A 17,691-nucleotide genomic window follows, 5' to 3' on the forward strand; every position below is an offset into this window, starting at 1 on the left:
CAGTAGATAATTAGATAAAAGAGTAGCAGAGATAAAAGAGATGTAAAATACCTTGCTTTTTCGCCCTCATCTACGTGTTGTCTTCCTAAATTTCATATACAATATATAATAGAAGTACAAGTTCTGAGGTACATTAGAAAGATACGTTATATGTGGAAGGGGGGGGGAAGGAAATTGTCATTGGGAATCTCTGGAAGGGGGAGGGGAGCTGAGGAGAAAGAGAGGAAGAAAGCACTCACTTTTGTGTTTCATAGGGTTACAATGAAGCTTCGCGACGAGGGAAAAATAAGTTAAAGAAACATTCAGCTGGATTGAATTTATTCCACTGACGTCTGGATAACGATATTGCATCCCTGATCGGAGAAGGGTTAAAAATTTGTTTAACAAATTTGATCGAGAAAACGAGAAAAATAAAGACTGTCTTCTTGTAGAAAATTTCCAAACTGAATTTGTCATAGCTGTCGTTCAAGTAATTACGTAAGCAAATTTTTAGCCATATTTGACCCCCCCCCCCTTGTCAGCAAAATTTCGTCCTCACTGCCCCCCTACCTCCTAACGCATATTGGTGGGATCAGAAACGTACGCGGGAGAAGAAGGGGTATAGGGGGTTCGTGCGCCTCCCCCCCCCCCAGACGAAAAAAAAATTACTTTTTAAAAATTAAAATTTCGAAAGAAAACACCTTTATATGTGTTATTATAATCGATTTCTGTTAATTTCAATGCTATTTGAGGGATAAGAGCTCAAAATTTCTCTTTAAGACAGTCATTGCGACCCACCCTTTTAGCCATATATGGTAAACCCTTGACCCGCGGACCAAATGTGGCCCTGAACGTTATCTGATGTGGCTTGCCCCCTCAAACTTAATTTTGTAAAAATGAACTAAGCGGCACATTTAAAAATCGCTTAAATGACCCGTGGCACAATTCCAGAGCATTAAGTGGCCGTGCCACATTTTCAGATCACTGAAGTAAGCCTCAAAGATCACTTTCACGTTCAAAGATCACTTTCACGTTCAAAGATCACTTTCACGTTCAAAGATCAATTAGTAACCCGTGACACAGTTCCAGAACACTTAAACGATCCGTGGCACATTTAGAGATCCCTCGAGTGAAATGTGGCACAGTTTTAGAGGATTTAAGCGACCCCCAGTGTGGTTCTATATCACTCAAGTTACCTGCGCAACATTTCCAGATTACTTAAGTGACCCGTGGCATAATTACGGATCACTTGAGTGATGCGTGTTACAGTTCCAGAGCTCTTAAGCGGCCCAGAAACATTTCCAGAGCACTTGAAGGATCCGTGAAACATTGAGAGATCATTAAAATGGCACTGTAGGGGACTTATCAATAGGTAGAATGTTAGTTAAGGTGTCCAATAACTATCGAAAGATTTTTCCCTTATTTGGCGCACTGAATAAGATGTCATTAAGAATATATCATATCTTCGAAAAGGGTGGTTGATGCACCAAAGCATCATCCAAACCCCCTCCCCCCCGTCATCAAAAGTCCGCAAATCGGAACCCCCCCCCCCCCCATCGATGCTGACGTAATACTTGAATGACCCCATACAAGAATTATGATTCCTTCCCACCCCCCCAACTTCGAACTTCGCGAATTAAACAAGAAATTTTAACATTAAATTAGATAGAAAATTCAAGGGGAGTTCGTAAAAGTTCGAATTATCTAGAATTCGAATTTACCAAGTCCTATTTTATGTATTTTTTAGAGGTTGGAAAGCCTCCCCCACCCCCCAAAACAAAAAAGAACTTTGGCTGAAGCCCAGATCCATTCTTAATTCTCTATGTACAACTTCACTGAAATAACGACGCTATTGGATGTAGGATGCTATGCTATGTATACTGTCCTAGCTAGAAACCTGTATGTAAATTGAAACGTGATGTCCAGTTAACGTGACATGGGCAGAGAAAGTGCCCATATATATTTATTTTAAACATATTAACACTATATTAACATATCGGCATCAACATGGAAGATACTTTCTTCCACGTGAATAATAATAATAAAAAATGTAAAACGTGTTCCAATAATAATAATAATAAGTATTTCAGACTGACTTTTATCCTTCAGCAATGAAGGCTTGACAAATCGAAGGCATTTTTTGGTGCCAGTCAAATTCCTTAGGGGTCATTCAAGTATTACGTCAACATCGAGGGGGGCGGGGAGTTTCAGATTTGCTGATTTTCATGACAGGGGGGGGGGGGTTTGAAGTGTGCTTACGTCAGCGGTTCTCAACCGGTGCTCCGTGCGCACCTCCCAGGGGCTCCGCTGCGACTCGAGGAAAATAAAATGAATCAGTAGATTTGATCGATGAGTAAATAAGAGAGGGCTACAAGGATCTGCCATAAAAATCGTGTACAAAAAAGGGCTCCTCGAGTCTAACAGTGCTCCGCCACAGAAATTATATACTGAAAAGGGCTTCGCGAGTCAAAAAAGGTTGAGCACCGCTGGTTTAAGTCATCAACCACCCCTTTTTGAAGTGAAGATATGAAATATTCTAAGCTGCTGACGGGAGAGGGGGAGGGAGTCAGTGTTTTGCTGACTTTTGCTGAATGGGGGGGGGGGGGAGTGTTAAAAATGGCTGAAAATCTGCTTACGTAATACTTGAATGGCCCCTTATTAGAAGGCAGGGATAATTTTAAACTCAAGAGAAACGGTTCGAAATAATAGTTTTTTTTCGACGTTTTCCGGACTATCATCCTTTTCCCATGTTAAAAGACACTCTGTAGAAAATCAGAAAATTTGTGCCATTCATAAGAGTCCAGTTTAGCTATCACACATACAAAAAATTTCAAGCACCAATGCTGATTTTAAAGTCGCCATGGCGGCCAAGCGCCTGGGATTTGCCACCCCTCTGTCAGGAGGGTGATTATTAACATCCAATTAGTGCCGTCTTAAGGAATAGGCCTACCCGGGTCTCAGATGCATGGGAGAGCCTTATGATTGTTGAATCTGGTACTACTACTACTAAACCAGGAGCCCAGGTCGATAAGATACTCGCTCAAAGTACCAAAGGATGTTTAGAAGTGTCGCGAGTTCGATACGCAGTTCGTCCTTGTCAGAAAACTTTCCTGACACTGGTACAACAAAAAATTGCGACGTGGTCGTAGAAAAAATTGCTACCGCAGGGATTCCGCCATCGAAGGGTTAGTGCACCAACCTCTCGATGAGTATAAAAGACAAGCCTGCCGTTCGGAATCGAAAATAAATTGTTGGTCCCGGTCTAATTAGCCCTCGTGTGCAGAAAAATGACCGTGGTGCGACAAAAATAATCAAATTTTCTACTAAACCAGACATGCACCTCATTCATATTCCTCTGTGGAACTTCTAACGAATTGGTACGTGTTGGAATGTGTGTGTACGTATAGTGAACTTCCGTGAAGGTTGTTTCTGTGTAACGCTTGTTATGGGTAGTGCGCTCTCTCTCTCTCTCTCATCTGCAACCAATTTTTTTTTAACTATTAGTTTTTTCTCAACTCAGTGATGGAAGTGAAGTGTAATGAATAAATAATTATACCGTTGTTTATTTATTTAATTAATTTATATAATTATAAAATTAAATATTAATTGAAAGGTGTATAATATGAACTCATAATTCTTATATGAATTACGTATATAACTATTTGTTATGTGACCTAATCAGCATAGATTTTTTAATCTAATATAATTATCAGATGTTCAAAAGTTACGTCATATGATTCTGATGGGACTATGAGGAGTGTATTAATGTTCTGTAAATTCTAATGACCATTTGTATAACCTTCTACTCTATTTTTCTATTTTATAATTATTTATTTTTCAAATATGTTTGTCAAATGTTTTGAAATCCCATTGAATGGTTTTGGTGACATTGTTTGAGTTTTCATGTATATACACATATCATTTTTTGTCTAAATGGAAATATGTTGCAAAATATGCTATAAACTTATGTTGTAAAGCATTGGTAATTTTTGCAATTTGTGGCAAAGTGGGTCACTTGTGAAACTGATTTGTTTATCATTGTAGATATTGAGAATATTTGCAATCGACGAGATGTGTTTTTGAAAGTAAGTGTAATCTGATGGGGTAGAAGATGTTTTAACCCCTGAAAACTGTTAACAGTATATTGATACTGTTTTGTATTAGTGAGAATATTTTATATAAAGGGTTATATATAATTTAAAAAAAAATTACCAGTGGTTGTTTTTAAGCAACCATTCTGCCATTGACTGATCAATATCTCTACCTAAATAGAGAAACCAAGACGAAGAAAACGAGAGCTCAGTGCTCGATACTTCGCATCAACTAACAACGGCAACTTAATTATACCGTTGCAGTCCTGTTGCTCTTTGCGGCGAGTGAATCTGGTACTGCGATGTTCGCGAGTTTCCCAAAGTGGGCAATAGTAGTGTGTGTGTGCGTGCCTTTGTCTTTGGGACAATATGAGATGGATAGATAATAGAACCGCTCACGTTAGGTTGAATGAGGCAGGGTTGGTTTGTTGGAAAATTTCGGTCAGTGAAGATTTATAGCAGTAGCCCCCGTCCCCGTGTCGTAAGCAACACGAGTAAGTATGTAAACTGGTGGCCTGATAACTCCAGGCTAGTGGTGGGGGCCCAATGCTTTAAGCGGTTTTTAAAATTTCACTGATTCACATTAAAATAGGGTTTTAAGGTGGTGAGATTTATCGTAATTGTTGAAATAAAAGACATCAAGTTAGCTGAGAAACATCGTCGTTACCGCTGATATGGTTAAACATCACTTTCCCTATGGCCCATGTTGCTCTTCAGACGGCACTGCGTCCAATGGGTCTATACAGTACTTGATCCTATATTATCAATATCACGGTAAAAAATAGTGGTAATTTCGACCATTCGGACGCTTAAGATTGAAAATGCAAAAGTGCGTTTGCATGCACGTGCTGTGTGTTATCCTTGAGTGGTTTGCTGAAATTTCCTCCATGAGTGTGTGCTTCTGTCGCAAAATATTCCATTGCTAGCAAAGCAACGCGCACTAGACGAACGTCAAACTTGGAACGACCCGCCAACAGTTGGCACAGTAAAGAGACTTGCATCTCTTGGATTTTGCGCAGTGAAAACTGTGGCGCTGCAATAGGGGAGAAAAATAAAGATAGGTGGAAAAATGTAAAAGAACCGTGTACTTTTATTACCTCACGGTCAAAATCGAGTGGAGCATAGGTTGACGTTACCTTAACACCTTTTATTGGATGTGCTTCCATCTAGTGTTTAAATTTGAAAAGATCCATAGCTTGCAGTGGAACGCTGTCATCTGGTCACGTCCCCGAGAAGAAGGGTTTAATTTGTCAAAAGATAAATTTATTTTTATGATTTGATGAACGGAATGAAAAATTTATGTCAAATAATATTTATTTTAATTACGTTTTGTGAAATGCATATTAAAAAATAATTAAGGAATGTTCAATTCACTTGATACAAATAATTTATTTATGTATGGTGCGATTAATTCCGCCTTGCAAGAGTCTGTTTTACATGCACAATTTTTTCAATTATTCAACCATTAATTTCAGTTCTCAATGAGAGACAAATTTAAAATATTAAAACCATTGAATCGCTGACGAGTACCGGTTACAATTGAGATATCTCAATAATAGTCGTTATCAAGGACATTAACGAACATTGGACATCATCAATGCGTGGAGCGCAGCGAAACAGTTATCGAATCTCGATCAGTTCCAACGACATCCACGATGACATGCGAATTTATTTATCGTTATCTCGATTTGATAAATTCTGTTTCGCGGGAAAGAAAATTCGGTGATCTATAAGCTCACCGATTGCCTAAATAAGAGCTGTTCAATTTTTTTGTGTGTGAAACTCACGCTCATATTCATAAACCTTATTGCAGATCATATCAAGCTTATACTAATCATGGAGCATATAGATTATGGCTGCGTTCCGGCTTCGAGTCTTATGTTATAATTAGTCTTTTCCCCCCTTTCTTGAGCAGCCTAAACAAAGATGTGGAACAACAGAAATCGTATTGATCACCAGAAGAATCAACGTTCACATTTTATCCATATGTTGTGAGGTTCAGAAAAATTAGGATTGCCGTCTCCACACGAATGCAATGAAGCAAAGCCAGAGCGCTAATGACAGAATATCGAAACAAGATCTGCAACAAAAAAAAAAATCACAGCAAATGAGCAGTTGAAAAGAAGAGTTTATTTATTTATACAATATAATTGGCCCTGGGGCCTATACAAGAGGATGCGATTGAAAACGACAAAGATATTGTTTGATATTGGACAAAAAACTAGTGATAGTGGGGGGATTCGACAATAGAGCTTGCTTGGGAGTTTGTTCCATTCACCAATGGCATGAGGAAAGAAGCTGTATTTAAAGCAGTCTCAGTGGAAGTAAAAATAGGTTTTATTTTAAGGGAATGGCCGAGTCTTCCAGAGATATAGGATGGTTTGGCTAAGATACCAGAAGTATCTATGTTGAATTGACCATGGAAGATTTTATATAATAACGTTAATCCAGAAATGAGACGAAGAGTAGAGAGAGAGGGAGGAGATTGAAGTTCGTTTTTTTTTCAAGTTCGGACACGGAAACGAAAGATGGCCAGCAGTCGTGTAAGGAGATTTGTACGACCTATGCCAAAAGCCCGTACTACCCAAGCTGTTGGGTCGTGACCCATAGCTTGAGAATCTTTGGCTGTAAATGGATTTGTACGACCCTTTTTGGAAGAACTGGTAAATCAAGTTTGGGTCGTAACCCGTAGCACAATAGATTCTGGGTGTTAGTGGAATTGAACGACCCATTTCAGAAGGCCTTGCGACCCAAGTTTGGGTCACGATCCATAGGTTAAATACCCCCCCTGCTTTTGAAGTCGTTACTTGACTCCCTGTGGTAAAAAGAACAAAATTATGCAATGAGAAAAGCCACCCACACACGTTTGTGGCACCAGGGTCTGAAAGGGATATACCGTTGCCATATCATTCCCAATAACGCCAAGTCCTATGGTCAACGTCAGTCCAAACTTGCGGAGGGTGCCGGGGATATAGGGTAGCGAAACTTGAGGGCTATGAATTCACACAGACAATGAGAATGTATGATTCTTCAGAGAGTATCTCGGCGCAATTTCGAATTCATCTTGTATATAACCCTGTGTACCCGAATTCTTGAAAACAGTAATAATATGATCCAATTATAATTGGATTATAATTTTCTTTATAGTTTCTCGGACGAGAGAAATGCCCATGGGCAAACCCGGTTTACGGAAATTTCGCCTCCAACATTTCGTTCCCGACGTTTCATCCGTGGCATTTCGCCTTCCGTGACCGTGTTTAACGTATGGGTCCATCCGGGCACGGCCCGGGGTCCTCAAGAGAAGAGGGGCCTCAGAAAATTGAAAAGTGGGTGAATTTTCCGAGAATTTGCCAGGTAGGGCCTCAGGAAAATCACTTGGCCCGGGGGCCCATGATGCTCTTAAGACGGTCCCGGTTTGACGAATTGAGTGGGAGAGTGACCAAGTAAGCAAATGACCATATTAGTAAGGGGTCATTCAAGTATTAAGTCAGCATCAATGGGGGGGGGGGGGTTCTGATTTACTGACTTTTGATTAGGTGACAAGGGGAGAGGGGACTTGGTTTGGATGATGCTTACGTCATCAACCACCCTTTATGAAGATATGAAATATTCTTAATGGCATCTTATTCGGTGCGCCAAAAACGTAAAAAAACCTTTCGATAGTTATTGGGCAACTGAACTAACATTCCCCCTGATAAGCCCCCTACAGAGCCACTTTAGTGATCTCTAAATGTTTCACGGATCCTTCGAGTGCTCTGGAAATGTTTCCGGGCGGCTTAAGTGCTCTGGAAATGTTTACGGGCCACTTAAGTGCTCTGGAACTGTGCCACATGTCACTCAAGGTATCTTTAAATGTGCCACGGATTGTTTAAGTGCTCTGCAACTGTGTCGGGGAATACTTAGGTGATCTTTGAATGTGAAAGTGATCTTGAGGCCTACCTCTGTCATCTGAAAATGTGCCAAGGGCCACTGAAATGCTCTGGAATTGTGCCACTGGTCATTTAAGCGATTTGTAAATGTGCCGCTTAGCTCATTTTTAGAGAATTAGGTTTGAGGGAGGCAAGCCACATCGAATAACCTTCAGGGCCCATTTGGTCCGCGGGTCAAGGGTTTACCATGTATGGCTTATGGCCGCAATGAATTTCTTAAAGAGAAATTTTGAGTTCTTGCCCTTCAAATAGCATTGAAATTAACAGAGAAATCGATTACAGTAACACATATAAAGGCATTTTGTTTCAAAATCTTAATTTTTAAATATTTTTTTCATTAAAAAATATTTTTTCTCCGGAGGGGGGGGGGGGAAGGCACACAAGCCCCCTCCTTTTTCCCCCTCCCGCTTACGTTTCTGATCCCACCAAAATGCGTTAGGAGGTAGGGGTCAGCGATGACGAAATTTTGCTGACAAGGGTGGGAAAGGGGTCAAAAATGGCTAAAAATTTGCTTACGTAATTACTTGAACGGCCCCTAACCAAGTGAATACGTGAGTGACAGTATGATTGATCAAATGCATGACCATACAACTAACCAAGTGAGTCATCGTATGACTGATCGACTAAATTAGTGACCATATGAGTGACGAAGCGAATGCCAGCACTAAAGCAAGCATTACGCAGAAACATACTTCACGTTAGGTTCTCAACACCTACCAGCACATTCCAACATATACCAATTCATTAAAAGTTCTGCAGAGGAATATGGATGAGGTGCATGCGTGGTTTAGTGGCAGTACTAGCCCCTAATTTTATGCAGCCCAGAGCGATCGCACGCTTCACGCCTGCCTAAAGTCCCACCCTGTATTCATATACTGCATCAGTTGATGTTGTGCTTTAACTAAATCTTTGAGGAGTTTTTGCAACCCAGGGCTGGAATTGAGACTTTTGAATTAAAAGAATGGAAGTTTCAATGCATATGATAGCATATCTGGAAATCCAGTGAAGGTGGACTGTGTACTCCTATACATTATTATCCTCGGTACTCCACAAATACTGTCAGAAATGAATAAAAACTTGACAATTATTTTTTAAAATTAATGTGATTAATTTTCCCTGTGACTTTCCGCTAAAAATTTACTGAGGTACCAGTAATTGAAATTTTTGCCAGTTTCTTGCATCTTTTTGCATTGCCTTGAAGATTTCTGAGACTTAATGATGAGGAGATAGTTCTCTGGGTTCAAAGGAATTTGATTTTACTGATGTTTCGTCCAGATCTATGTGCAACATTTTTAGTGGTGGCGGGTGGATGTGACGTTACTGTGGTCTTCTTGACTGCCTAGATATAGACAGGCGCCCCCCCCCCCAAGCCAAATACATCAAGGAAACATATTTTCTGGACTTTATGCCAAGGCTGACCAAAAAAGAAAAGTCGTCTTTTCTGGAATGGAGGAGGGCCTATGTTGGAATCCCGTCGGATAACAGGTGACTTTTCTTTCTGTGTGCACATTGGCATAGGGTCCAGAAAATATCTGTTTCCTTGATAGTAGTCTCCTAATATTTGGCTGGGGGGGGGGCATCTGACCATGTCGTCTTAAGAGCGTCATGGGCCCCCGGGCCAAGTTATTTTCCTGAGGCCCTACCTGGCCAATTCTCGAAAATTTCAACTTGTTCTTGTTTTTGTGAGGCCCAAGGCCCCTGGGCCGTGCCTGGGTGGGCCCATGCGTTAAGACGGCACTGCCGTCTGTCTCTATCTCTGCCATCCAGCCTGGGGGGGGGGGAGGCTACTAATGCCTCTACTTCAGCGTTTCGCACCACAGTGCATGAACGAACAAAGGCAGGGTCATGTCTCCAGTGATGTAGATGGTAGCATGCTTGCCTGAAATTCAACAGGGCTTGGGTTCGACTCCCAGTAGAGACCAGATGAGTTATTAGTGTGATTAACACAAATCCCATATTAATTAGCCAAAAGTTGCAAGGTTTATAGTAGCGTTCACCTGTCATTTGAACATGGCGGCCAGGTGTCGTGTCATGTTGTTATTGTCAAAATGGTTCTTCAGCAGCTGCTTCGCTGGTGTTGCAATGTGCATCTTGATAAAAGTTGTGCTATCCACCAGGGCTGGACAAATACAAAAAATAATTAGGTGCCAGCCAAATTCGTTGAAAGTAAAGCATGTTTTTCCGCAAGTAAAACCTGAGTAATGGTTTTTTTAAAACTTTTCCAGGACTTTATGACCCACACCCATGTTGGGAGACACATTATTACAAAAGCAAAAAAAAAATGTGTCATGCTTCATTTTAGCAATAATGCGTACAAAATTTTAGGCACCAAAACTGATTTTCTATTCTAGATCTGGCATCTGGGATTTGTCTAACCCTGCTATTCACACCACACTGATGCTGTTGAAGTGCTGAAATGATGTGGTTGCGCAAAATAGATTATACCGCTGGCCAAGTACAGCATCATCTACTTGTACATTTTAAAGTTTTTTTCTTTCGGCAAAGAAAATTCCATTCCTTCATGCAATGGACCCATGTATATTTTCAAGCCATTCTGATCAGCAGTTCTTATTCGTGTTTTGGAATCGGAACTTTAACTTTAATCACCCTGTGCATAGCTGATTATTTTTCATAAATCACTTATTACTGTACATCCTAACCAAATTGTGACAAAGTACATATTCCAAGGGATTTCTACCTGAAAACTTTTCTGGGCAGGGATCGCCAGCCACTTCACGAACTGGCCAATTTCGGGCTTTTACTTCCGTACAATGGAACCTTGATTAACTGGGGGATAATGTTGAAAATATGCAAACATAATAATTCAATATTGAGCCTGGTTGCATTATGCAGTACAATATGCCTTGTTGCATTATGCAGTACAATATGCCTTGTTGCATTATGCAGTACAATATGCCTTGTTGCATTATGCAGTACAATATGCCTTGTTGCATTATGCAGTACAATATGCCTTGTTGCATTATGCAGTACAATATGCCTTGTTGCATTATGCAGTACAATATGCCTTGTTGCATTATGCAGTACAAGATGCGCTGCTTGCCATGAAAAAAAATGAAAATGTCCGTGGGTAATGTAACTATTAGTAGACTGGTCTTTTTCCTTAAGGAGCAGCTGGTCCCCCTTTTGGATTATAAGACCAGCTGCTCTTAGCAAGCCAGTGAAGTCACTACTGTTGCTGCTTCTTTATGAGGGGAAAAAAGCCTTTGAGATAATACACCACCACCACATATATGTGATGCATGGACGGAGATACGGAGGGCCATGCCGCCGTGCGTCAAAAGTTTAGTGGAAAGATCTAATGTATATCTGAATTGACATCATCATCGTGTCGCCCCAGACTTCCAAGTCTATCTCGGCCTATGGTGTGATGATGCAATCCTCATTCATGAATTTGTTCAAGATAGACCATCAGAATGTAGTGCAAAGTTAGAAAATGCAGTAAGAATGAGAAATTTTGATACTATATATAACTTTCAGCTACGAAGATACTTAATATGAAAGAAAATTTATATTTAGGACACTTTTATGAGATTTTTTTGAAAAAGAAACCACTTATATCATCTTACACCATTTAAGGATATATTATCAGAATACACCCGAAGGATAGAAAATGTGGTAAGAATAAAACATATTGGCTAATAATGAACCAATGTGATATTTTTAAGGGAGGAAAAGTTATATTTAGGCTAGTTTTATGTGATTTTTTGAATAAAACCAACATGGTTTAGACCAAACAACCCTGGCTGAAACTCATCCATTTTGCACAGAATACAAAATGTTATTCATTGTTCCTTCATATAGTTTCATGGTTAGCCTATGTTTTACTTTGCTTGATATAATCTCATGCCATATTATTGAATTTGAATTGAATTTGACTAACATGCCATATTTCTTTTTCTTTGCAGGAGCTGGTTGTACCAGTGCCAGATGAGAAGAACTGGAGAGGGATAGGTATCGCTTTGCTGGTCATCGTGCTAGTATGTGCTCTCATCGTCACAGCGGTAGTCCTATTGACACCTGGTATGCCTATAGCTGTTTCTATTTTCTCATGCGCATGTTTTATAAGTCAGTTCATTTGAAGGTAAATATTGGATTTTATTTTGAAATTGACTATCATCTTTTAATTTTGATTCAGGTGACAAAGGTTTCCATTCAGGGAAGAAGAGAGTTAGCCTGGAAGAAGTGTTGACTGGTGTCTACAGTCCTCGAACTTTCAATGGGACATGGTTCTCTGGTATGTAACAGTTGCCTACCCCAAACAATTTTACTGGGCAGACTGCCCGGTAACTTTGATTTCCTACCTGACAAGGATTTCATTGTTATGTGTTGTTACCTGAAATTCCCATAATACAGTCAAACCTCAATATAACTCCACCATCCATCCCAAACAATTTACACACTGTAATGAGTTTGTCATTATATTGGATCATGATTCGAATAGTGTTTCAGAGAAGCACTATTATCACATGTCTATTATGAACTATGGTATCTCAACGTCTTATTAGTGTTACTCCATGAATAATATAACCTATTTTAGACGCATTTGGTTGTAAGTGGAAAAATTGGTAAAATAGTAAACATTGTACAATTACTTGAAATATTTCTGCATATAAAACTTGACAGAAACATACTTACCACTGAAATTACTGTAATTCCGTATAAATTTTTTAACACTGTGCTTTCCCAAATTTCTTCCATTTTTTTGAATTTGAATATCTCTGTGAATATTGCACTTAAAAACAAACAATTTTTTTTGCTGGAATTAGGAGAAACAGGGCAACAACTTTCTAATTGAAAGTTAGGGCACAGGGAAACCATATAAAAATTTAGTCTTTTTATTTTGTTACGCACTGTAGTTTCCCCCTCAAAACTGGTACAGGGTAATTTTTGAATGCCTGTTGAGCATTTTTGAAATTAGACTCATACCTTTACAACAGGCGATTCATGAGATAAAGGCTACATTAGCATTTGTTGAACACCCTGTATATTGATTTCATAGTAAAAAAAACCATGTTCTTTAGATATTGAAAAAACAAATCTTTTGAACATGACTGAATGGAACAAATCATGGAAGAATATTTCTTAATGATCCGGGACGCAACTAGGAAGGGGTGGAGCAGCTTGGTCTGGTGATCAAGGCACCGGACCAGGGAAGAAGCACAAATTTCGTCCTTTAAAACCTTCACTTACAAGATATTGGAAAACAAATTCGGATGATCTCTATTTGATGAGTCGGCGATAAATATAGTATAATATATACCTTGTCCTAACCTAACTGCATGTTAGAAAATGGAAAAAGAGAAGAAAGAAAAGAAAGGGAAGCAGTATAATAGATATGTAGATAAGAGTGGTATGAAGTAGATTTCTCTTTTCACCCTCACCCTACCTGTTATCTTTAGCTGCTATATGTAGCCTATATAATACCAATAGAAGGATGCATCTCATGTACAAAACAAATCACTAATAGGAATACAGAAATGAATGAAGGTGAAAGAAAAACTTATTCTCATAGCATATTACAACAAAGCTTTGCAATAATGAGGAGAGGGGGAAAGAAAACAGTCACTGATTCCACTGGCATTTGGAGACAATATTACATCGTTGATCGTAAAGTGGTTAAATTCTCCTTCTCCTCTCTTACAAGGGCACGCCAAAATGTGTGCTTGTCCCTGCTGACCAATGTCTAGTTGTGGCCCTGTTAATGACTATCCATAGCTCTTGAAATGCAATGACCAGTGAGTAAAAAACCATGCACTGTTAAAAAACGAATCTTGACAACGTTGCACAAACTGGTTCAGTTCGCCGATTGTACACTTTCCAGTATCAATAAATCTATTTCTTTGAATAGGTTGTTTGTTTTCAGCTTTACAGTCCCTATGCACGTTCAGGTATTCATGAAAAATGTGATCTTTAGGTCCCCCTCCCGACCATTCCATTCTTTATTTTTTTTTCAAGTAATTTTATCTAAACAGTTGTCATGTTGACTGTTAATAGTAGTGAAGTGAAAAGGATGAATCCCCTCAAGTTCTTCCAATTAAAAAAAAAAGGGAGATGCAAGAAGAAATGTGGAAATTCTCGGAAAATGACACAGACTTTGTATACATCCAAACAACAGTTGGCATTATGAGGAGTTGGTGCTAAAACAGTTTTTTTTACATTACAATGCCTATATGAAAGATTTGTTCACTGAAAACTTTTGGCCCTACCCTGTATTGGTGCTATTACAGGGGTTCGACTGTACTATGACCTGTACCGAAGCTCTACCCAGATTTTTTCCTCCCATCACAACCGATATTCCCACTTCAGGTGCTGGAAAAAAAATTCTGAGATGAGTACTTACTCAATGACGTTGGCTCTGGCCACGTTTATGGGAAATTATCCATGACATAAGAGTAGACATTGAACACTTAATTTTAATTAAAGTGAAATTAAATGAAAATTATTTAATTTTATATCAGAAATATTAATGATATTTCCATGGATGCAAACAACAGATCAGAACGCATACTGTACGTTAGTGGGCTGTGAAAATATTTCAGACATTTTACTGGTCTTCATGTTGGTGCTTCTAGTGGTCAGAAAGGTTGAGAAACACTGTTGAAATACAGTGTACTCATTTAGTTGTTATTACTTTGCATACTTAGGGGAGGAATATAGCTGATTGTTCAATGTTGTTTTGTTTGCCTAAAATGAATTCGTTATATTAAAAGTTATATTTATACTTTGTTTTCAGACCATGAGTTTTTATACAGCGATGATTACCACAACATCCTCATGTACAATGTGCATAATAACACTAGGCAGAGCTTGATGTCAAACACCACTTTCGTAAGTTTGTTTTTCTAATATTTCATAATTCCTAACTGTATTCAATTCGAGTGCCATGTATATTAGAATGAGGCATTTACAAAGTGGTTATAAAAAAGCGGTACCGCAACTCACATATAACGGAAGATTTTATTGGTTGATCATTTTTATCGCACCACTTGTCATTGTCTGCACATGAGGGATAATCAGACAGGGACCTAAAATTTATTGCTGATATCGAACTGCAGCCATTTTTGTTTTATACTTATCGAGAGGTTGGTGCACTAACTCCTCGGTGTGGGACTCCCTGTGGTAGCAATCATAATAATGATATCATCTCTTCATCACTGAACATTTGATGTTTTTCTAGCCCAGTTCATAAAAGAATATAACCAGATTATGGTTATCTCACCAAAGTATGGATAGCTTCTCAATTTATCCCATTATGTCTATCATACTTCTTTTCAAACGTGCCAATTGTGTTAGAATACACGACCTCCGAAGATAAGCTATTCCAGTTATTAACATCCCTGTTCGAGAAAAACTCCCACACCTCAACCTAGAATTGCCCCATTATTAAATGATACTAGTGTCCCCTTGTCAAAACAGTTGATTGACGGTGTAAAATAATGTGAAATAAAAAGACTCATTTTTTCGGGAGTTTGAGATATTTTTAGTAGCACCATGTGAGGGAGAATGGGAAACATGACATGTGCAAGTCAACTCTACTCTCAAGTTGAGGATACTCTAGATCAGTGATTCCCAACGTGGGCGTTAACGCCCCCAGGGGGGCGGTAGAAATTACGAGGTTAACAGAGGATCGTATGGGCTAGATTGCGTTGGGGGGCGATGGGAGAAAAAATTTCTGAAGAAGTGGGCGATGGGACAAAAAAGGTTGGGAACCTATGCTCTAGATCAATTCGAGTATTCCAGTGTGAGGAGGCCCTACTCTTTCATTGTGTTATTATGAAGGTTGAGGTATGCACATGCTACCGCTGAATCTAAATAAACTTGGTGGTTCTAAAGAAAGAAGTTTGCTAGTTGGGTGCATTTCGGTTCTTGCCTTCTTCATCATAATCCCTGTATTTCATTCGGGAAGTTGATCTGCCAGTTACAAAAGCAGCTGTTTTTTCCAAACAACCATTATTGAGTAAGTTCATACACAAACTATGTGAATCAATTTATAACTAGAAAAATTATTATAAAACATTTTTTATTAAAATAAAACTGATAAAATATTTGCATTCATTACTTCTTTAAATTTTACATTTTTTGCTTTTTTAACAAACAAAACTTCACTGATGCAAAAATCATTTCAATAATTTTGATATCATTGAAATTCATATGTTATAAAAAACTGCTTGACTCATTAGTAGATGGCGCTAACAATGATTAAAAAATGTATGCTATTCAAGTTGGTGATGCATGATATGTATATGATGTATAATGCATGATATCTCCTATTGGTGTGGGTGCAGCAAGATTAACCTCTTTACGATCATGAATGTAATATTACATACAAATACTAGTCAAAATAAATTCAAACAAGTTCTCTGTGATTTTTTTTGTTTCTCTTCACCATCACAAAGCTTTATAATAACCTTATATATGGAAGTTTCTCTTTCTTCCACTCCTTTCTTTCTGTAATAATAATATACAAATACAAAAGCCACAACAATCAAATTGCTGCATGAGGTGGCTGAAAAATTATCCCCATAAAAGATATGGATATCAAATATTACCAAAATATCACTATAAAAGCATATATCAATATCCCATTATGTCTATCATACTTCTTTTCAAACGTGCAAATTGTGTTAGAATACACGACCCCCGAAGATAAGCTATTCCAGTTATTAACATCCCTGTTCGAGAAAAACTCCCTGCCACACCTCAACCTAGAATTGCCCCATTATTAAACGATACTAGTGTCCCCTTGTCAAAACAGTTGATTGACGGTGTGGACTCATGATCCACCCTATCCATCCAGTTGAAAATTTTAGACACTTCGATCATATCCCGACACCTGCGTTCCTCCAATGTGGACATATTTAAGAAATCAAGTCTTTCATCATTGCTCAAGCCTTGCTTGCCAACAAGAGCACGTGTGGCTCTTCTCTGCACCCCTAACCAAGTCTATGTCCCTCTGTAGTACAGTGTCCAAAATCTAATGGCATGCTCCAGTTCATTATGAACTAAGCCTCAGAAAAGAAAGAATGACTTTATAACACGAAAAGACCTCGTTAAGAATGAAACCGAGCATTCTATTTGCTTTTTCCACTACCGCTGAACAATGTTCAGAATATCTAAATTTTCCGTTAATGAAAATTCCCAAATCAGTGACCCTAGTTGCATCTGGGGTAGCGATACCATTCAACTCATAAGTGAAACATTGGTTGTTCGAACCTAAAATGAGCAACCATAAAGATCATGCTACATTTATTAGCCCATGTTGCAATCATATTCAAATTGATCTTGAGCAATTCCCTATCGATTTGGTTCTTGACTACCCTCATTAGCTTCATGCCATCTGCAAATTTGCTAACGATCTCGTTGATACCCTGATCGAGTTTATCGATAAAAAGTGACAAAAAGTATGGGCCCAAAGACTACTTCCTTGAGGGACTCCACTCTCAACACTTGTCCAGTCAGAAAACTTCCCGTTCACCATAATGTGTGGTGACCTATCTCTCACCCATGTTTCTATCCAATTGAACAAATTGCCTCCAATGAAGCCTCCAATGTTGCTTCCTATTCTCCAACAAATTGCCTCATAATGTGCATCTCTACAATGCATGTGAGAGTGAAAGAGAACACTGTGGTTGAAGCAGAAAAAAAAGCTCTGAAAAAACCTCTTATCTATT

General features: G+C 38.8%; 1 protein-coding gene across 5 annotated transcripts in view; it reads left to right on the top strand.

The window, feature by feature from the left end:
* The window catches only part of LOC149081017 (dipeptidyl peptidase 4-like), a 174,834-nt gene that overhangs the window by 135,363 nt on the left and 21,780 nt on the right, over nucleotides 1-17,691 (top strand). For all 5 annotated transcript variants that reach the window (XM_089237759.1, XM_089237761.1, XM_089237760.1 and 2 more), the window contains 3 exons: nucleotides 11,926-12,040; nucleotides 12,156-12,254; nucleotides 14,754-14,848. In XM_089237759.1, coding sequence (XP_089093885.1) covers nucleotides 11,926-12,040; nucleotides 12,156-12,254; nucleotides 14,754-14,848 — 309 coding nt within the window. The remainder of the gene's footprint in view (nucleotides 1-11,925; nucleotides 12,041-12,155; nucleotides 12,255-14,753; nucleotides 14,849-17,691) is intronic.

This window comes from Pholcus phalangioides, unplaced genomic scaffold (assembly GCF_987345545.1).
Source record: "Pholcus phalangioides strain wild (caught in Gottingen) unplaced genomic scaffold, Ppha-v1.0 ptg000010l_1, whole genome shotgun sequence".
Classification (NCBI taxonomy): Eukaryota; Metazoa; Arthropoda; class Arachnida; order Araneae; family Pholcidae; genus Pholcus; species Pholcus phalangioides.